This window comes from Passer montanus, unplaced genomic scaffold (genome assembly GCF_014805655.1).
Source record: "Passer montanus isolate IOZ18808 unplaced genomic scaffold, ASM1480565v1 scaffold81, whole genome shotgun sequence".
Lineage (NCBI taxonomy): Eukaryota > Metazoa > Chordata > Aves > Passeriformes > Passeridae > Passer > Passer montanus.
Window position 1 is genome coordinate 2,804,853 of NW_024373368.1, and position 21,303 is coordinate 2,826,155.

The 21,303-nt window shown below is 44.8% G+C and overlaps 1 protein-coding gene across 6 annotated transcripts in view; it reads left to right on the forward strand.

Moving 5' to 3' along the window:
- CASTOR2 (cytosolic arginine sensor for mTORC1 subunit 2) overlaps positions 1–21,303 on the forward strand; it is a 121,997-nt gene that overhangs the window by 71,422 nt on the left and 29,272 nt on the right. For 2 of the 6 annotated variants that reach the window (XM_039732920.1, XM_039732923.1), the window contains exon 3: positions 9,747–9,791. The exons of 2 other annotated variants lie outside the window; for them this stretch is intronic. In XM_039732920.1, the coding sequence (XP_039588854.1) occupies positions 9,747–9,791 (45 nt within the window). 2 more of the 6 variants (XM_039732922.1, XM_039732926.1) reach the window with 2 other exon arrangements.

Genomic DNA, 21,303 nt, shown 5'->3' on the forward strand with positions numbered 1-21,303 from the left:
ATTACTGCATCAACTGCAGTGTAAATAACAGTGAAAAAATATTCTCTGTAATAATCTGGCCTTACCCAGTTCTTTTGAGATGCTGGTCTCTTTGAAAGAGCTGTGGGTGTTGGCTCAGATTGGTTTGTGGCTATATGAACAGTGTGTCATCTATGTGAAATGAGCAGGAAGTTTTTATTCTTCTTTCCCCACTACAGTTTCCTACCAGTCAATAACTGAGGGATTCCTAAATTACAGGTTGAATCTGCATTACCATATTTAATAGCTATCAGTATACCAATCCACCACAGAGCTGTCTAACCCCTTATGAAGCCTCTTCATTCTTTTGGTCCCCATGACATCCTCTGTCAGCACTCTGATAATTTTATGGGGTTTCAGGTGTTGTCTGTTTGCAGTGTAGCATGATGATGTCTGTGGTCTGTTCTCCTCCCAACAGTTCTTTAGGATCTTTGAGCATCAACTTGTTTCTCAAAGAACTATCCACAGTGTCTCCAGGACTCTTAGCAAAGAGGATAAACAGAGCCATAATAAAAATACAAAATAACAAAGGTTGTGCCAGGTTATCCTGCAAATGTTCCTTCATGGAGGACTACTTATTCTTATTTTTCTTAAAAGTCCAGTGGAAGATCATAACTTTCTAAGACAAATTTTACCTTTTGATGAGCTGTTTCACAATATATCTTCCCTTAAAATCCTACCTGTGACCACTGTATTACAGCTATAGTGCACTTAACAGAAAATATCCAGTAGATTTTCTCATGGTAGAGAAGAATAAAATCCTAAAATAAGAACACTTCATCCCCACGAGACAAATCAAAAGAATTACAATATGTTTGGGTTCATACCTCCCTCTGTCCTTCCCCCTCCCTCTCTCTATGAATGTGCTTATGAGTTTGAATCATATAGTATATAATCCTAAATCCTGACTAGAATCAAAGTTTGGTGTAAGATGCAACATGCTTTTCCAGAGATGGAATTAGCTTCCTTCAGAGTAGCATAAAAACTCAGGCTTATATTCCTTCATAATCCTTCTCCAAGATCTCGGCAGACCATCACCATCTAGGCATAGTGGTAAACACGTTCCCAGTTTTGCTTGTCCATTTTTATTTTGGGTTTGCGCTCTTTGGAATTTCTGTCACCGTGTTCTACCAAAACATTCTCATGTATATTTTACAAGATTTACCAATCCCTCCTCAGTTCCAACTTCCCTATGTCCACATTTATCAAATTTTTACAGTTGGAAAGAAGTGTATCTCCACAGTCACAGTCTGCATGTATTGTTTGAGCTGGTTTTGGAGCACATTAAATTGAAGAGGTTGATAAAATGTGAGAAGGTGATTTCTCAAGGACTGGAAGTGTCAGCAGCACTGGCATTGTGGCTGGCAAGCCCTTGGAGGGTCCCCCAAAACCTGATTTCTTCATCTTTGTGTCTTTCACATTGCTGAGCAGACTTGCAAGCACTCAGAACTGTTAACCTCTGGAGCCCTGCTAAAGTAACTGTATCTGCGAGGTATTTATTTCACAGTTGTTTTCTTCTGCTTCCCTGGGCTTGGTTAACATGTTTATTTACTGAAACGCTTTGAGCTGAACTTGTATACTTAGGAATTGCCAATTTAAATATATATGTGTGTATGTGTATATATATACATATAAAGCCTATGTATGTTAGTGTATATACCTATATTTGTATATATTTATTCAGGGATAGAGAAGATGTTTAAGAGAAAGCATTTTTAGCTCTTCTTTTTCAGAAACCTGTCCTTAAACTCTAGCTTGCAACTGAAAAAATATATTGGATTTTCACTATATAATGTATTTCACTATAAAATATATTGGATTTTTCACTGCCAGGACTAAACCAAGCTTTTCTGTAGCTGGCAAGTTAAAAAAGCAGCTCACACGTGGGCCCTGGCGCCCATAAGTGAGGCAAGCCCTGTAGAGCAGGAATCCTCAGGAGCTTGATGACAGGTTGTGTCCTGACTTCCTGAGTACTGTTGTTGTACTGCTGAAATCCTCAGGTTTTAAGTTTGGTGAATTAGGTGTTTTATTTTGTTTCTTTTAAAAAGTTAGAATTGAGCTTTTGGAGAAGTGGGATGAGAATTTATGCAGACTATCATGTGGATAAACGTTTCTCTGTTGGATGCCTGTTCTTGCATTTTAGCCAGTGAACAAAAATAAAGTAGCATCTTAAGCTGTGTGCTGTTTGCAGCAGACAGGAGTTCTTGCTCTGATGGATGTTTACCATGGTTTTTCATGTTCTAAATATAGCAGATAGATTTTTTTCCCCAAAATTCATTTTTAGAATTTGTATCAACAAATTCTTGACCTAGATGAGTGCTCCCAACATGCCACAATGTGCCTGGTTTTTAGTGGCTTGTATGCACCTTTCTCTACAAGAAAATGTATTTATGTATCCAAGAATTAAGGACAATCCGTGAAAGCTTCTCAGATTGTCTCAGATTACCACCCATTTGGATGAAAGGAAACCACAAACTGAAACCAGTTTGCTTTCAAAAGTGCAATTTGTGTATCTCATAAACATGAAGTTCAAAGGAGCTGCAGTGTACTTCACCAACCCCAAAGGAAAATGCTCTTGAGAACAGGAGGTTTAATAGCTCTTTGTGGAGTAACGGCTGCATCTTTAAGTCATTTGCGCCTTCTTAATTTTAAGCGTATTGAGCTGGGTTTTAGCAAGCCCCTTGTGTGCTGAACATGGCTTCAATATCCAAAAGATGAGGGCCCCTTCCTGTCCTGCCCCATAGAAGTGAGGAAAGGCAGGGCAGTTGGATGAGGCTGGCTCTTCACAGGGGAGGAGGATGGCATGAGCAGATGTCTTCTCCGCACAGGAGTCTCCTTGGGTGGCTTGGTGTCACTTGGGTTCTGTGGCAAAGAGCATTGATGTTCTGTTGGCAGTGCAGAACACCGGGTTTGGAGCAGGACACAAGGCATCTGCTGGGGTACTCCTTGCAGAGCACTGCAGTGTTTCAGATGCTGTTTGTCACTAGCTCTCAGTCCTTACCCAGCTGCCTTAAAAAGTCGCTTCAGCTGAGAAGTTTCTGGAGGGAAATTTACTAGGAAAAAACCAGCCTGTTCTGTAGAGATTCGTGTGCTTGACTTCAGTAGGCTTTTGATGGACTCTTCTAGACTGGGACACTTTTGATGTCAGTTTTGATTAGTTGGGCTCCTGGCAGAGGGTGCTTCCTTGTTTGAAAATAGAAAGGTGATGCTTTGAAGGCACTCAGTGGAAAATTGGGTAAAGGAAAAGAGTTAAATACAGCTTTTCATCTGCTGCTTTACGTGGGTTTGAGTTTTTCTGTTTCTTTTGTTTTTCCTGCAGTGAGCTCAAGACAGCTCCATGACTAGGTCTCCTAGCCTCTGCCACAGGATAAAGAATGACAGTCGTGTGGCCCAGGAAGCAAAATCTGAAAGGCTCTTGTGTGTTTTTACCAAGTACTTTTTTTCCAAGCAGCTATTGCAGCTCAAAGGTTCTAGGTGGCAAGAAAGGTTTGAACAAAAGTGCAGAAGGTCCTTATTGCTAAAAGATGAGCAGAAGGCAGAGAAGCTTAATGTGACCAATTCCCCATACAGAAAAGGGCCTCATTACTCATCTGTGTGTGACTAAGTTCAGTTGCTGAATAGTGACAATAATATAATTTCTACAGTGGACAGATATGCAATAATCTATTCATTTTCTCCCAGCTTCTTTCTTCAATTCTAACGTTTTGGCTACTCGTGGATTAGAGAGTAAGACTGATTTGGCCTTTTTTCCTTTGGGTTGAGTGAAATAAGGCAGCTGCTTGTCAATGTAGGCCTAATTTCACCTGATCTTCTCCAGCTGTGTGAAATAGTGGAGTAAGAGCTGGAGTCACTGATACACTTTGCATGGATAGTGAAACCACTGAAAACACATCATGCTTAGCAGGTTGGGAAGCACTTAATAAGGAGAAGGCACTTGTACTCAGAAATGAGAGAGTGAAATTGTGTAGAAAATTCTGTCAACTAATGGTCTGAAAAATATTTTGCAAAGGCTATTTTCTACCCTTACTTCTAATACATCTTACACTTTAATAGCCTGAACAACTGGAGAATCACACACATTAATGTCACAGTTCACTTGGGACAATTTGTTTTGCAAGATAATGAACTGTGTCAGCAAAAGTTTAACACTTGCTCTAGGTGGGGCTGACAGTTCAGTTTTCTGGTAGCTTTGCCAGTAAAATGCCCATGGTCTGACTAAATATCTGTGAAATTCGGTAACATGGAAGAAGATAATGTCATCACTTTCTTCAAGTATTTTTTATTTTGTTTAAGGCATTCTCAGGAGTAGCTTGGAAGGAAATACTGCAAAATACTGACAACTGATTTTTCTAAAGAGCTCTAGTCCTCTCATGCCTTGGCAGCAGAGGTGTCTCTGCATGAGAAGGTATCTTCACCTCATTAAATCATTCAGCCCAGGTGGACGTTTGTGTACTCTAGTTTTTCAGACACAGTGTCAGGAGTGACATCCAGTCTGGTGGGTTTTTTGCAGTCTGTAGTGCAGCTCATGCTGGCAGAGGATGCTGTACCCCTGGTTTTGGGGGAGGCCTCAGTAGTGCAGCTGGAAGCTGAGATCCTTGGGGCTGTTCAGGAGCAGGGGAGGTTTCTGACCCTGGTGTTACCCTACCTCTTCAGAGGAAGAAGCAGAAGAAAGGTATAAATAGTTGTTTTGAGATTGTAGGGGACAAATCTGTGAGAGCAGCAGTGATGGAAATACAGACAGGGGATAGAGATCCAGTGTCAGGGAAAACAGGGTACAGAATCAGTGGGGAAGACAAGAAGAGACAAAAAAGAGTAAATATGGACATAGCAACAAGGAGAATAGGAGAAGATGATGCAGTTTGAGCTGTAGTAGAGGGTGACTGGGGTGGAGAGGTGGAAGGAGGGAAGAGAAGAAAGAGGAACAGGCTGGTGGGTGTTGGGTTTGTGGGCAAGCAGAAAGTAGCCACCTAGAGCACTTGCTCCTCGCACTGCCCACGAGGACACTCAAGGCAGCAAGTACCTGCCAGACAACAGGCCATTCTTTCATTCAGATCAGCTCAGGGCAGTGGGAAAGGCCAGCTACATTTTCAGTGCCTGTGACAGTAGGATGGGCTGGCTCTAAAGCAGCAGCGTGTGCAGCAGGCCATGAAGCTCTGATACAATTGCAGTTTTTCAGCAGCTTTCAGTGCCCAAGATGGTAGTTGTACTGATTTTGTTTCTGAGCATTTTGTTTAACTATTACTAAAAGTGCCTGTGGTTAAAAAACTCAGTTTGCCTGTGCTAATTTACCTCCTCTTGTATGTGCCTCATGAAGCATTCATTGCATCATTACAGGCTGCTGCTTTGAGCTCTGTTACAGTGCCCAGAGCCCTGGCACTGGGGTGGCACCTGGCTGAGTGGTGAATGTGGCTGGGGCTGCAGACGGCCCTGTCCTTCCCACTGGTGGAAGCTGGAGACTAAATAAAGCAAATGGCAGGAATAGAAATACTGGTTTCATGATATATTGGATTGTGTCCCTGCCTGTGACAACCTCTGTTTGGCAGCCTCCCACCTGCAGAGCACTCAATATTGCACCACTTTAAACATTTTCATGTGTAAAATAAATCCTCAGTTACCGTGCCAAAGTGGTTGAGTAAAGCAGGCTGCAGGATGGTGATTTGTGAGTTGTCAGCAAGGAACCACCATTTTCAGCACCAGGTGCTAAATGGGTCTTTAACCTTCACTGAGGGGCTGGGGCACATGCATTAGTACTTCCCTTGGTTTGCAGCATTGCAGGATGAGCTGCTCCCACTGGGGACTGACCAGTACTGTGGAGCATGATCCCTGACTGATGATGAATGTATTGCTTCCCTAGCATAGGTAATAGCTTCTAAATTCCTGTCATGGGATCTGCAGTAAACTGACCCTATGGAGAAAATGTACAGGTAATGTCCAGCTATACTGAGAAGCATTACCCTTTTCATCAAGGGCACATGTATAGGGAAGTTATAAAAGCTTAATAAACAAATAAGTAGTTTATTGATTATTAACTCAAGTGCAGATTGCTTTTACATGTTTGAAGGACCATCTATGCCACTCTTGGGAGAGACTGGGCTGCAACAACCCCATCTCTAGTGTTTCCTTGCTCTCTTCCATCTTTAGGAACGGTTGGGGGTTCTGGGAGTGGAGAGTCATCTCTAGCTGTGTCTGGTTCAGAGGTCTAGATTTGTTTACTCTAAGGAAGAGGTCATACGAGTCCAGTGCAAACACAGCGGCTTTGTTCTGCGAGATGCTTCTCTTCTGTGCTTTCTTTCATACAGTGCTGTCTCATGGCATTTCACAACAACAGCGGGGCACAGCAGAGCTCAAAAAGTTATCTATCCTTTGATTCCTAGGACCCAAGCTTTGGAGGTCCAGTTCTAATTCTTACTAATTAGAGGTTAGCTGTGTCAAGGCAGCACTTTGGGAACAGAGTTGGCGAGGACAGCCTGAAGGCAAGAGTGTAAGCTGAAGGCATGCTGAGGTGTGAGGTTGCTGCTGGGGCTGTGTCATAATCCAGTTTTAAAGTTATTAGAAATGCATCTCCCCAAATCAAGGTGCAAACAAGACCATCTGCCAAGGTCAGTAGTACTTTCATTTAATATTAAATTGAATAAAGGGTTTTGTTTAATAGTAAATATAAGAGAGAGAAGAAAAGAGAGAAAAGGAAGAGAAAGAAGTAGAAAAGAGGTGGAGGGACAGAGAGAGAGAGACAGAATGAAGAAAATATCACCATTCCATGGATCCCAGTGATGTTCCATTGATCCACTGGTTGTCTTGGTAGTGAAGGTCCCCCAAAAAGCACAGCATCTGATGGATTCATGTATATTCAGGCCAAGTGGGAATGCCCCTGCACATCCCCCAGGGCAGGGGCCAGGCTCTCACAGCAGACTCTGGATCATTTTGCATCATGTGCAGTCCTGTGGTGCAAAGCCTCAGGAATGAGTCTGGGGAGTGCTCTGGGGAGTCTTTGGATTATGACACCCCCTCATCTGCCTCTCACTTGAATGTCCCATGTTTGTGGCCTGTGAGGTTGGGGGTCCCACAGCTGGGCCAGTTTGTGTAAGGGAGGATGGGAGTTCAGTGCCTCTGACCAGAGGTTACACCTCGCACCCAAAACCTCCTTCTCCCCACCCCATTTCATGGGGAGGATGTATAAACTTGGCTTCTGTGGGCTCCCCCACCCCAAACCCAGCCAGAGATGATGACTCAGTGCAGCTGCTGGGTTTGGCTTTCTTGTGGATGCATTCCTTTCCCTCAGCCTTGTTTGTTTCTCCCTAGACCTGAGCTGATTGAACAATAGTGTCCCCTTTATCTTATCTAGGCAGCTTAATTCACAGTCCAAAGTTCCAGTCAGGCATCTTCAAGGAGGCTTCTGTGGTTGTAGCATCTTTATACAGTTTCTATATAGTTTTTGCTGTAGTGGCCAAAACTCCTTTGTACCAATGTTGAAGGCATGAGCTGTTTCAGGCCCTGACAGGCTGTGTGTCTGTCTGCCCGTGGACTGACCAGCTCGGAAGGAGAGGGTAAAGCTGGGCAGCAGGGTGTTAGTCTGCATCACTTAGAGCCTCCTTCTCTGGGACATCCATCATCTCTCTCCGTCAGTTCTTGCAGAACTTGTGTTTATTCTGAAGATGTCTGTTTTATTTCTTTACTTAAGAGCTTGTGCTGTGTTTCTGCTAAGCCTTGTCATGGGACTGACTTTTGCTTTTGATTGCCTGCAATGTACAGTGAAGTTCCACTTGGCACTTGGATTATGTCTGCAGAAATGAATTTAAACTATTCTTGTTTCTACTTATCTTCTTTGCTCTCTTTTGCTTCTCATGCTCTGAGAGCAGGCAGAAAGTATCTTTGCTTATATGCATGGTCTCTCTGGATTAGATGGAAACGTAAACTCATGGAGGCAAGAAACACCTCTTGGAAGCAAGTGCAGGGCCCTTTGGAGTACGGCTGTTTCTGCTCCATTTGGTGCAAATGATCAGTAAAAACTTTGATTAAAAACTTAGGTTATGCAAGCATTTAAAACCAAACTGCATATTTTATCAACCCACTCTCAGCTGGTGAACATCTTGAAGCTACGTTTCTGCTTGCTTCTTTTTTTTTTTTTTTTTAATAATTAGCACCTCACTTTCCTCTGCAGGGTTTTCTTTTCCCCATCTGGTATGTCCTGCAGCGTGGGCAGGTAGAAGCCAAGCCACAGTGGTGCTTCTGGCTCAACAGTTGGCTCTTCCTGGCATCCTTTGGGCTGTGCTTTGTTCTGCTTGAGGGTCTGGAGAAGCTGCAGAAGTGACTGGGGGGTTGAACCCCCACTGTCCCTGTCAGGGAGGAAGTGGTGGCTCTGCTAGAACAGAGGAGTGAGTGCTGCCTGCTCCCAGCTGAGCAGTGGTTGCTTCATGGGCTCCCACTGGGGCCAGTACTGGCCAGCCTGCTCCATCAGGGCCCTCGTGCTGCAGGGCTTTTGCACCTTTTCAGTGGTTACTGCTTTGGCAGACTTTAGATGAGCACTGCTTGCCCATTTTCTTTCATACAGACTAATCTGAAAAACCTTTTAACTGGTGTTATTTTCCATTATAGAATGGTTTATGTTGGAAGGAAAAGATCATCTTGTTTCTCCCTCTTTCTAAACATTTGCATTTCTGTTGATGAGGATTTGCAGTAATGCAGATACCTCTTGATGCATTCCAGGATAGAGTAAACACTCTGTGGGATAAGTTCTTTGCTTATAACCAATCATTTATTCCCCCTAATTTGAATGGAAATCAACATTTTACTTATCTTTTTCAACTGTCATCTTAATTCTGTGTTTGTTACCAGTGTAAACTCTTGTCTCTGGAGCATTCTGGGCAATTTGCAAACCTAGAAGTTATACATATTGTGCTCAGCACAAGTAGGCAGGGACCACTAGGTTGATGAAATATCAGTTCTCCTTACCTAGCCCAGGCAGATTTTGGCATGCCTGGAGTTGCAGGTGATGCTGAGGCAGTCTGAGAGATGCTGCTATCAGTTTGCATCATGGATTGTGCAGTACATGTAAGCAATAGGCTATTAAAGAGGCTACAGGCTCTCTACTGCTGGATGATTTCAGATAATGCATTAAATACAACTGGGAATGACAGGGCTAATTACCACATACTGGCTGTATTTTACCTGAAGAAAACTCTGGTTTCAACTGTGGGAGTTTTTTTGTCTGCATGGTGTATATTACATATGTACACAGCTATCATCACCAAACAGGGACAGACAGCAGTGCACTCTGTGAGTGTAGGAAGGAGGTAGTTATGCCCTGCAGATCCTGCTGTAAAGCTAAGCAGGAATTAGGAGCAGGGCATAGTCTTCTAGATGGGGAGCTGGGATCCAGTGAGATGCTTTGCAAGATGATCTGTGGCAGACACTGGTCCCAGCCCCCAAAGCTGGTATTCTGTGCCCCAAATGGAGCTCCTCTTTGCTGGAGGTTGTTTAAAAATACATGTCAGTGAAACAGAGCTCACAGGCCTCCTTGGCAGAGGGCCCATAGCTAATCACTAGAGATTTCACAATGAAGTTTTTCAGAGTGTCTGTTTGATTAACGGTTCATATTTTGCTGATCTGAGACTTTTTATTTTATTCTTAAATTTAATACATATTACTTATATGACTTAAATATGTTTTAATTCCATCTTAAATCAGTGGAACAATCTTTAAAGTGGAGTTGGCTTTTTTTTTTTGCACAGCAGCAGCAGCATGTTTGCAGAGGCTCGTGCTTGGACATGCAGCTGGTTAGTAGGATTCTTCACAATCCCGTTGTATGCACTTCCCTGGAAGTCTCTTAAAAGTAAGAAACCAAAGAGCTCAGAAACACCATGGAACTGAACCTCAGTGCATTATGCCTCAAGGCTATGAGGGATAACCCTGCTGCTCTCCCAGGAGAGAGGTTTGGTATGTCAGGCTGCAAAGGTATGTGCAGAGAGGCTGGGTGGGAATGGGAATGCATGTTTGGGTCCACTGAGATGACCTTGCAAAGTCCAGCTGGTTTCCCTTGGCCAAAATTTGAGTATGTCAGAGTGAAACCTGATTTTTACAAGTTCACACAGTCTGTATGCTGCTCCCTTCCTTTTAAATTAAACATCCTTTTCTTTCCCCCAGGCAGGAAGGCCCCCAGGCGCGCTCCCATTGTGGCTGCGCTGCCTGGGGACAGGCTGTTTGCTGCGACTCTGGCACCCGTGCTGCAGCAGCAACTGCAGTCGGTGTTGGATAAACAGTGTCCCTCCATCTGTTCAGCTGTGGATTCCTGAGGATGCCTTTCCCCCCTGCTTTGCATACATGCACGAGGCAGCCACTGCTATCCAAGTACAGCCATGCCGAAGGGTTCATGAACAAGGGATTTAGCAGTTGTGCCATGTTTGCCTGCAGGGCTTTGATCGTGAGAAGGGCACCCAGCAGCAACACCACTGCTGCCATATCAAGGGCCTTTGTCCCAAGCACCTGGGGCTGGAGGCTCAGCAGGGAGGAGCTTTGAAATGAACTAGGAGTTTTTCTCCTGAGAAAATGAACTTTTGTCTCAGTGAAATGTGTGTTTGCTATTTTTCGGTGCTCGGTTATTGTAAAATCCCTGAGTAGTTTGTATTGAGGAGAAATCTGTGACAAATGCATGTAAACCTACTGCTTTTGACACTTGTTTCTCTTAATATTTTCAGTCCTGAATGACAAATGGACTGTATTCTTTGTGGTTAGCACAGACTACTTGCAGAAGAAGTCTCATGCATTCATGCCTTCATAGCTCAAAACAATTTCTCAAGCCAGCTTTTCCAGCAGATTTCCTCTTCCTGAGGTTAATGGTTGAAGATCATAATAGCTAGGTGGCAGAAGTCCACAAAACAAGGCAGTATTCTCCATGTAATAATATATCTTAGTACATTTGTTAAGTTTTTGTATGCTATTCCTTCTACCCTAACTGCACTACTTCAGTCCAGACCTAACACTGTCATGCCAGCTAATTCATTTCCATGTCTTTTCTCCCTCTTTGTCCTGCTTTCTTGGATTTTTGCTCTTGTTCAGAGGAGCAGCCCTGCCAGGCTGTGCTTCCACACGGGGCTGCAGTTGCTGCCTGCAGAGCACCACTGTCAGTAGTGGGGTCTGCTCTGTGCTGCAATAGCCTTTAAAGCCCACAAGTCTCTCCCTCAGCTGAAAGAGTGCTCTCCAAGTGGCTGCATTTGTTTGTGTTTTCTCTTTCTCCACCTTCCCAGGGTTGTTTTTATTCCTGTGTGTGACACCAGTGAAGTGCACAGCACGCTGCCTTCCCATCTAGGTAGTCCAGGGTTTGGTTTATTTATAGGTCAGGAGAGCATGAGTGGCATTTCCAGGTTTAGGGAGGTGGAAGAGAGAAACAACAGAAGGGAGCAGCTTGCTAGCAAAGAGGAGATTATTTGTCAGATTATGTCTCTTGCTCTTCCTGGAATCAGTTCATTTGTTTTAGAGAAGCAGCATGAGAAAGGCAGAAGTCCTGAAGAGTGCTGTGTTTGTCAGGAAAGCTCTGTGTTGGGATTACAGCAGCACAGAGGGCCCTTGCCTAAACTGGGGTGACATGATATGGGAGCTTGTGGTGTGCCACTGAACTGATTTTATTTCTCCATTCAGAGGCAGTGTGCCTGCTTTGGCTCTCTTTAGGTTCAGAGATAGGAAGTGTAGGAAAGGAAATATTTCTGGCTTCTGGAAACTTTCTTCTCTTTTTTATATAGCGCATAGTCTGGAAGCAAAAATCTTTGTTGCTCTGCCAGTATGGCTGTTAAGAAGAAAAGATAAAAATATGCCAAAGAATATTTTAAAGGAGCACCAACAGGCAATGATCCTACCAGCAGATAAAAAAAAAAAACTTCAGTTTTTCCTCAGCATCTCTTATGTAGTGCTTCCCCCCCACCCTCTTTTTTTGTCTTCTGAACTATCACTGTGAGATAGAAAAAAAAAAGTATTGAGAAATTTAATATCTGCGCAGAATCACAGCCTGTCCCTTTAAACTACAGAGAAGCCTTAGTGGAATTTCTATTCTGGGAATAGTTAATTCTGTTTGAGGTTGGGCAAGAGAGAAGCGCTCACAGGCTTAGTAGCAATATTTTTACTCCATTTGTTTTTTCTCTTAAGGATTTGCCTGCCTCATTTGATGGAAAGTGCATTTATTGATCAATCCTCCACTAAGGAGAAGATCTTGAAGAAAAAGAGGGTGAGAGAAAGAAGGAAAAACAGCCAAACAAAAAGCCAAAAGACAATATTTGTAGCTGTAGTGCTGTTATGTAATAGCCATTATGTAATGTCTGTTGGTGCCAACTAAAAATATACTGGAAGATAACTTCCAATTCATTGAAGCATTTAACTAGCATCATCCCAGGGTTTCTGGTTCTGGATTCAGCCCCTTCTGCAGCTGTTGCAAAGAGCTTACAAGTCCCCTAGGTAGCACAGCAACCCATTCTGTCTTCTAGCCTTCTTCTTGTGCACTCTTGATTTCTTTCTTATAACTGGAGTTTTAGAAGTGGTAAATCTCTCTTCAGGTCACCTCTCTGCATACCCCACTGACCATGCCATTGGTCCTTAGAGCCTCTCTTCTAATGCTTTGTTCCGCTAAGCTTTAAATGTCTATGGCAGACGCTGGATTCCAGGAGAAGCTGAGCGTAAAGCATAGCAGGGATTAGATTTTGCAGCAGACATTGAAAACTTGACAGCTTCATAGGTAGTGTTTTACAGGAGGTTGTTCTCCTGTAGCTGAGCTGCAGCTAAAAGTACCTTGCCTTTTCCATCCTTAAGCCTCCCCTTGAACTGCCATTATGCCCAAATGCTTAGTCCAGCTACAGTTGCAGAAGTGGGCACCCCAAGACACCCACAGCTGGCTCTGGTGTGATGCAGACCAAGGTTTGCTCTTCCTCTCTGAAGCACAATATCAACGTGGCTGTGCAGAACCTGGAGTGCCATTTCCTGAGGCAGAGTGGGCACCTGAGGCTGAGCAGTGCTGTCGATGGAAGTGCCTTGGCCAGGGCTTAAGGGCAGTGGCAGCCTCTTTGGGGAGGGAAGTAAACATGAGCTGTGATGCCTTACACAGGGTGGGTGTGACAGCTGTGGTCCCCTTAGTACAAGGGAGCATGACAGGCTGCTGAAAGTGACCCAAGGAGGAGCAGCAGGGAGGTGACCCAGACATCAGCACCAAGCAGCATCACTGATAGGGACCCAGCAAGGTTTCTTGATTCGGACAACAGAAGTCTAAATAGTGCTGTCTGAAAAAGCCATGAGCAAAAAACCTCTTTATATCCAGGATTTCAGCCTGGACAGAGCCTTACAATTTTGTAAATAATACAATGTATCACAGAATTGTGTGAGTGCTTTAATTAAAGCCTCGTGATAGTGCTGGGGGAGGGTAGTAGACATGTTATCACCGGAGATGAAGCTGAGCTGTGGTTGAAGCACCTTCACACAGAGGGATTCAGAAAGTGGGGTTTAGACTCCCATCTTGTGCTGTAATTGATGTAAAGCATTGCCATTTCTGTTCTTCATTATTGAGAGTCATGGTTCTGTTCTGTACCTAAGCACTAAGACTGTGCAATGGCATACATCTATATTCAGGCTTGTTACTGCAGTAGATAAATCCTGTTAATGAACAATGGTCAAGGAGACTAATAGCTCCACTGCAGCATAACAGGTGAGGAGAGAACTGTCCACTCCAGAATCACTGTTCCAATCCCCAAATGGGATCAGCAGGGGGTTTTGGTTTTTCAGAAGAACAAAGATTTAGTATGTCTTCAATACTTACTTCAAGACAAGTCTTGAAGTATTTGTTTTGTATGAATTTACACAAGAAGCATCTTGTGATTGCATCCACAAGCATTATGTGCATCAAGCAATGCTTTTTGTTCTTCAAGGTGCAGAAGAAGTCACTAGTACCTATCACAGTTGCTGTTGCTGCTACTGCTTTATTACAGCAGCAGAATGAAATGAGAGTGCATGTAACTCCTAGTTAAACTCGATTTTTCTGCAGGAACAGAAATGTTGACAAACTAATGAAGGGAACCAGTGGTGCTTTGTGTGTGCATTGGCTACATGTCAGCTGCAATGACAAGGGCAGTTATGTTGTGTCAAGTTTTAATAAGAGGGAAATCCTCATAAGTAGAACTAAGATTTTATCCAACAAGTATTTTTGTCTTGCTTTTAACTGAAGCAGCCTACTTTCTGCCACATGAATGTGCTTCAAATCCTAGCTCCTGGCCATAGGCAGGAAACCTTTCTACTGGAAGATGCCTGTTTAGGAAGGGCAGTGGGTTAAAGCAGTGGATCAGGACATAGAAATCCAGTTATCATGTGGGATCAGATGTTTTAACCTGGTTGTTTGTTGATGCTTGTTTCTGTTAGTTGTTGAGTGATGTGGATGCTTACTCAAAACTACAGCAGATTAGGTGAGTGATAATTGCTTAGCACTCTGGGATACAGATTAGAGCTCTACAGACTCAGGCCAGCATGATTTGTTTTCTGTAGGGTAAGATACGGTGCATAGTGCTTATTCCTTTATTTGTATGAAGACAGAGAGAGAGTCTATACAAAAGCTTTTTGCTGAGGTGTGTATGAATAGAAACCACTCTCCATTTCCTTGTGTTTCGATCACAGGTGGCAGACATTTGGAGAAGAAACATGTAAGAGCTGTGGAAAAAAGAGGCAATGAATTTACTGCTGCCTTGCTGGTCGAGCCAAGCACAGTTAGAGCAATACACTCACTTTGGTCCACTTCCCTTGGTGACAACAGCAGCATAATAATTGAAGACATGACCATAAATCTTTTAGTGCCAGGAAAAAGCTGGAGGTCTGAAACATTGAATAGGGAATAAGATCCACTGTCCTGCACATACTCCCCAGTGGGAAATGCACAGGGCAGCCAGCACGGAGCAGATGCTGGGCCATTGGCTGTCCTTGGAAAGCTGGAAACCATTGCACTGGAGGTCCTCAGTGTGCTTTTGATGGGGCCAGTCTGGGGAGTTGGTTCTGCTGCGTCATGGTTTTACATGCTTATGGCAAGATGTGTTGAGGAAAGCATTACATTCTGAATAGGCACAAATAAACCAGGGAGTACTGTATCAGTGATATTGTTGTGTGGGAATGTTATCTAAAACACTCTTTCATCTGGAAGCTCTGACCAGCTCTTTGATTGGAAATCATCTGGGTTTGTTTTTGTGCCTATGTTTAAATTGTACTTTTCTGTAAATGTCTTTAGTCTACATCTTGCATTAAAAAGCCACATAATTTTATGGCCAGAAGATGCCTGGCTGTTCCTCCTGTACAACTGTTTCACCACCAAATATGCCATAGCCATTAAATCACCCCCTGCAGCAACCTGCATATCTTTAAGTCATTTAAATGACTTCTGTAAATTAAGCTTTTAGGATTAGTCATCGTAGATTTGCAGCGTCATTGGTGTGTTGCCAAGGACCCCAGTTTTGTCACCATGACTACTACCACAGGGTTACTGAGAAACACAAACTGCAGGGAAGTTTATTCACGTGCCAGAATGTGAGTGAGTGAGTGAGTGAGTGAGTGAGTGAGTGAGTGAGTGAGTGAGTGAGTGATGATGTTTCACCAGTCACAGCCAAAGGAGCACCTGGTTGTTTATATCCAGCACAGCCTGGAGGTGGGCCTCCAGAGGGGAGAAGATGCTGTTACCCACCCAGGGAAAATCACCATCATACTTCTTGTATTGTCACTTGTGTGTGTTCAATAAATAGTGTGCTTGGAGAAGATTGGAAGGCGTGTGCCTACTCTCTGAAATGCTCTTATCCTGTGGGGATTATCCCTTCCCAGGAAAGGCAGTCCTTCACCATGGGGTGTGAAGCTGCAGGAGAGCTGATCCTGTGATGAAGTAATTGTAATTATCAAATCCCCTGGTACTGCCTAGTGAGATGAAGTGTCATGTTTGGGAGATTTTTTTTTTTAAACCTGAGCACTGAAAAACAGAATTCCATGGTTTGTCTCCAGCGGGGAATTTAACACCCAGCTCTCCTCTGTTACTGCTTCTTTAAGTATATGCCTATCTTATGCAAGGGCAAGCTCCTGGCCCCTGTATTCGTTTTCTTCAGATGTTTGGGAATTAAGTCTTTAGAAATAACACTGCTGGAAACTCTTAAGTGCCATCTCTTCCAGTTTGGTGCTCTTCTATTGTTTGAAAACCCATCCCTGTAGCTCTTCTCCATCTTCTCTCACAGCATCTTCCTGGATATCCAACATGTATACGTGAGTTTACCTGGGAGATCTTGAAGAGAATGTGCTTTTGGTAGCATAATTTGGTGTATTTTTTCCTATACTGTTGATATTTGTGGCTCTTTCTCATGTAGTTGTCTCTTGTTCCTCAACATCACCTATTTGTTTCATAATGGCTCAGGACCAAAGTTGTCCTCCTGGCTGAACCTCCTGTCTTCTGGTTCATGTCCTGGACTCTCCTACTGAGTCCTTCAACAAAACCGTGCCAGAAATCATCAGTTCGCTGGCACCTCACAGAAGAAGGGTTAAGTTTTGAAATGTCTTTCACAGTCCTTGGAGAAGGAAATCCAGGGAATGGTTCTTAGCTCCCTATCAGCTCTGTAGGCATTTTGTCCTGCTCCAGGCAGGAGTGCTGATAAACAGCCTGCCCAGCAGTGCCTTAGTGCCAGGCAGGACCAAAGCCCTTCTCAGAGTGTTTTTCTTCATGCATGAATCTGCCTTTTCCAGCTCATTCCATCCCACTCCCATCTCCTCCCACAACAGCTCTTGTAGCTGAGCATCTCTGTAAGGGTGGCTGCCCTGTCTGAATGTGGGATCCTCCCTGTGCTGTTCCACCAGCTCTGGGCTGCCAGCTTGCCATCTTGGCACAAATGCCTGAGTGGGTTTTTTGTTTTTGAAAGAGATTCTTTGAATTCAAAACATAGCAAATTCCTGGCGGAGGCAGCTGATGGATTATGCTCTGTGAGTGCTCTGTGCCTGGGACTTGCTTTTCTGTGATCCTTCACTGACCTTCCAGCAACAGTGCCAAAAACCTCTGTTGTGGGTTACAGATCAAAAATGCATAAATAGAATGAACCAACTTGCTGGGGTCAAAAAGGGGACAAATGCTTCTGATGCCAACTCACGTGTGTGGCCTGAAGACAAACTTCCTACAAGCCAGCTACTCCCTGAAAATGGGGCTGGTCAGGAGGAGAGGGCATAGCTGTGTGCTTACGTGTTCTCTTGAGGAGCATGTCTGGTGACACACACAACTGCTCAGCATGTTTGTGTGCTAGTAGACCACCACAAGCCAACTGCTTCTTCCATTTAGGAGGTTTCCCACTTAAACAATTCTAGTTTCCATCTTATATTTTGGGTTTATCTCTAATTTCCCACAAATAAGCTGTCAGGTTCTTCACCACTCCCATTCCCCTGAACAAAACTGCTTTTGCAGGGTGTTTTCACCTGTGCAGTAAAGTGCTTGTTCTGAGGTCTGTGTGGGTGTTGGGGTTTAGGAGTTCTCCTTCTGTTTTTTTCTCTTAGAGAATTTTCTCCCATTTTTTGTTGCTAAGAGACAATAACAACCAGGTACTTTGGAGACACAAAAAAGTTACCCCAGGAAGGCTGTGGCTGGCTGCCCTCTTAGCTGGGGGATTTCTCATGGAGGGGCAGATCTGCGAGAACTGGGCTGGAAACAGGGTTGGATGGAGCTCCCAGCCCGCTCTCGTTCTCTCAGCATCCATAGGGCAGACAGGCTGCGGTGCTGTGGGGAGAGCTCCCCACCACTGCGGGGTTCTGTCTGCTGCCTTTCTTCTACCCTGAGTGCAGCTCTGCTCGTAAGAGCAGCCATTGGGACCTTATCAAACTGCCTGGTGTTGAAAGCATCTCATTTTTAATTACTACTGTTGCTGATATTTTGATGGTAGTTAGCACTGGATTACTCAAAAGCCTGGCTGTCTCAGGAATACCAGTGTTATCCATAGGCAATGCAGAGAGGACTCAGGTTTTGTCAAGCCTCATCCCAGCAATGCAGAGGCAAGAGGAAACCCTTCTGTGTCCTGTTTGTTTCATTTTCAGCTAACTCTTCTATCCTGGTTGGTTTTATCCATGGTTTCCAGCCTATGCTCCACCTCCATCTCTCTGTATCCTGACGAAGGAAGTGCTGTGATGAAATGTTAATGTTCAGACTTGCTGTGAGCAGCAGCGCTTGCATCCTGCTGTGTAATGTTCCTTGTCATGGGCTGCAGTGCTCGGTGGCTGGGCCAGGCTGCCTTCCCTTCCCTCCCCATGCCAGCCACTCTGCAGGCCTTGCCCCAGCTCTGGCACTGGGCTGTGGGGAGCTGTGCTGGGCACTGCTCCTGCCTTCCCCCCTCCACAGCAGCACCTGGTGTGCTCTAGCTCTCATAGTCCTTATCAGCTCCAGCTTTGTTTACTTGCATCATTCTCTCAGTGCCTTATCAGATGAGCATGATTTCAGTGTTAAGAGCATCAGTGCCTCAAACAGTTTTGCAGTAGCTTGCCTTGGACTCAGATTAGATGCAGACATAATAATAATAGAAAATTGAATAATAGAAAATTCTTGTTTGGGTAGAGATGCTTCTCTTCCTGGATTAATAATAGAAGCATGTGCTTCTGCTTCTGTTGGAAAGGAGTAGGGTTTTCTCATGTAGTTGCTTTAATCCTGGCTGTGTCTCTGATGACTGTTTTATGGGTTCATGTTCAGGAGCAGTGGAGAAAGCCCCCATGTCCCATATCAAAGGACACATGTGCTTCCCTAGCACATGAAGAGAATGGGATTCCTGTTTGTCCCTGTGGCTGGGTAACAAGGCCCACCTGAGCAATGTGTTATTTCTCTGGGTGTTTGGAGATGTGATTTGTGTAAGGAAGGGCTGTGAAGGAGCTCACACAGGAACCAGCCACCATCCTCCCTGCTTCCCTCCCTCCCTCCTTCTCTTAGAGCAACAGTAAGGCATGCTGCATGTATGTGAGTGCTGTGTCAGCACATAGGAAAGAATGAGATCTTCCTGTTCTGAACAGTGACAGGAATAATCAGACTCTTCAAAACATCCCAAATGACAAAGGTTGTGTGCTGCTGAAGACCATGATTGGAGATGGCCACCCAGCCCCTGTGAGGATGCTCACTGCTCTGAAGGGAGCTGGTTCTGAGCCTGGTCACAGACCTGGGCCCAGCCCTAACCAAGCTGATGCCTGCCTCAGGTGTTGAGGGGCCAGTTTGCACCTTGTGCCCTCCCACCTCTCAGGGAGGATCTGTTTACAGAGTACTTTTGCCTTGCTTGGAGTGCTAGGTACGGCAGAAAACAGGCTTATAGTATAACTAGGGAGATATCTTTATTTGTAGACAGAAAAAGTGTGCTCTGCTTTCCGTGTTCAGGCCATATATCCATCCCTCAGCCCCTCCACCTCCCTCTGTCCCCCATTTTCCTGGTTGCAAAACCATCCAACAGCCAGCACTCACACTGTAGCTGGGGCTCTGGCAGCACCAGGCGTTGACTTTTCTATCCAGAAAAATTTATTGTTATTCCTACTTGCTCTCACCCTTCCCTCACCATTCTCCCTTTAAATTCCCACTCCTTGGCTTGCTGAATAATTTTAAGGTGCTAATTGCCCCGCACTGCAGCTGATCCATTGATCTGGAACACAAACAGTCTCAAGGTAATTTTCCGTCTGAGCCAGTCTGGGGCTTGCGCAAGTGCTGATGTTTGTTTCCTTGCTTTTTCATTTCCTGCAAAGAAAAGCTTTTGTGTTGCTCTCGGTAAGATGCCTGTGCCTCTGCCTCAGCCAGCGGCTGCTCTCTAAGGCCACGTGGGGCTCGAGGAAATGACACTAACACTACCCAACTGAAGTCTGTGGGTGGAAATGGATCATCCTGCTCAGTTATATTGTGTCCTCCCATCAAAACTGTTAGCCTAGTCCCTGAGGTATCAGGGGGCTTCTTTGCCCATCTTTAGTCCTGCATTTGGGACAGACTGGGAGCAGCTCAGATTCTTTGTCCAGTTATAAAAATACTTGTTTGGCTAGATAAGTACTTGGAGGCAGAGGTTGCTGGGGTTGCACATCTCTGAGGCTTCAGACATCCCTGTCTGTAACAGCTGACCACAAAATCCAGCACTGGGTCACTACTGGCCACTGGGAAGTACATCCTGCACAGCAGAGAGTTAATTTTCCTGGCTATTGCTTCCAGCAGCCTCAGCAGAAGCTGTGCCTTTGCAGGGTTTGATCCGAGGGGCGGGGGTGTGGGATGATGTAATGTTACCAACTCCCTGCACTGGTGGGAGGAGGTGAGGTAAAAAAAACCTCATCTGCATTCATTTCTCTCTCCAGCTTGTATGCACTGGTTCGGTCTACCTGGAAGAATTGTTTTTGTATTTTTAAATGAAATCAGTGGTTGTTTTTCTCACCCAGGGTAAGGATGGGGTTAAAGGGAGCACTCCTCAGGTGCTGGCAGGGCTGCACCTGCGGGAACCCCCAGAGCAGGGGTGGGATGAGCTTTGAAATCCCATCTCTGGAGGCAGTCTTGTCTGCAGGTGGTGTGTGCATGTAACTAGAAGCCAGTAGCAGTTGTCTACCCCTGAATCCTAAGATTTTGAAAAATGTAACACCTATCTCCCTCCAGAAAAGCAGCCCCTTCACAGGCTCAGATGAGTTGCCCATGCCTCAGAGCCCTTTGGATGGAACGCTGCAGGTGGAGTTGGAAGGGAAGGGAAGGACAGGTCTAAGGTGGCAGGTAACCGGGCAGAGGGCCGGGAGGGGAGAGGGAGTCATTGGCATTATTTGAAATCCTTGCCTCTTTCCAGGCCAGCTGGTAGATCCTGTCCCTCTGGCAGGGCTGTTGCTTTGGCAGGAGGGGAAGAAGGTTCACTCCTGCTACCATCTCACACCATGCCTTTGAAGGGGTGCTGGCTGGAGTGACTCAGCCATTGCTCTAAGGACTTATAAAAAAGGAGGATCTGCGTGAGTGAGTGTGTGCAGCCCTTACAGCTGTGTGCCTGGCTTTTCAGAAATGGCAGGTTGATGACACCTCAGGAAAAATTTGGCACCTCCCAGCCAAGGAAAGATTTTCCCAGTTCAAACACTACTGAATATCCTCTCTGTCCATCCACAAATTCACAGAGAGTAGAAAAAGGGGAATAGGAAGACATCTCACAAATTGGAAACTGAGCTGCTGTGAATCCTTTTCCCAGCACCAGCCCAGGTGACCTGCGTGCCTGGCAGTGTCAGGGGATGGGAACACGTCAGAGCTCAGCTGGCAGCTGGGAAGGGTCTTGGTTTTTTATGATGATGGGCTCAGAT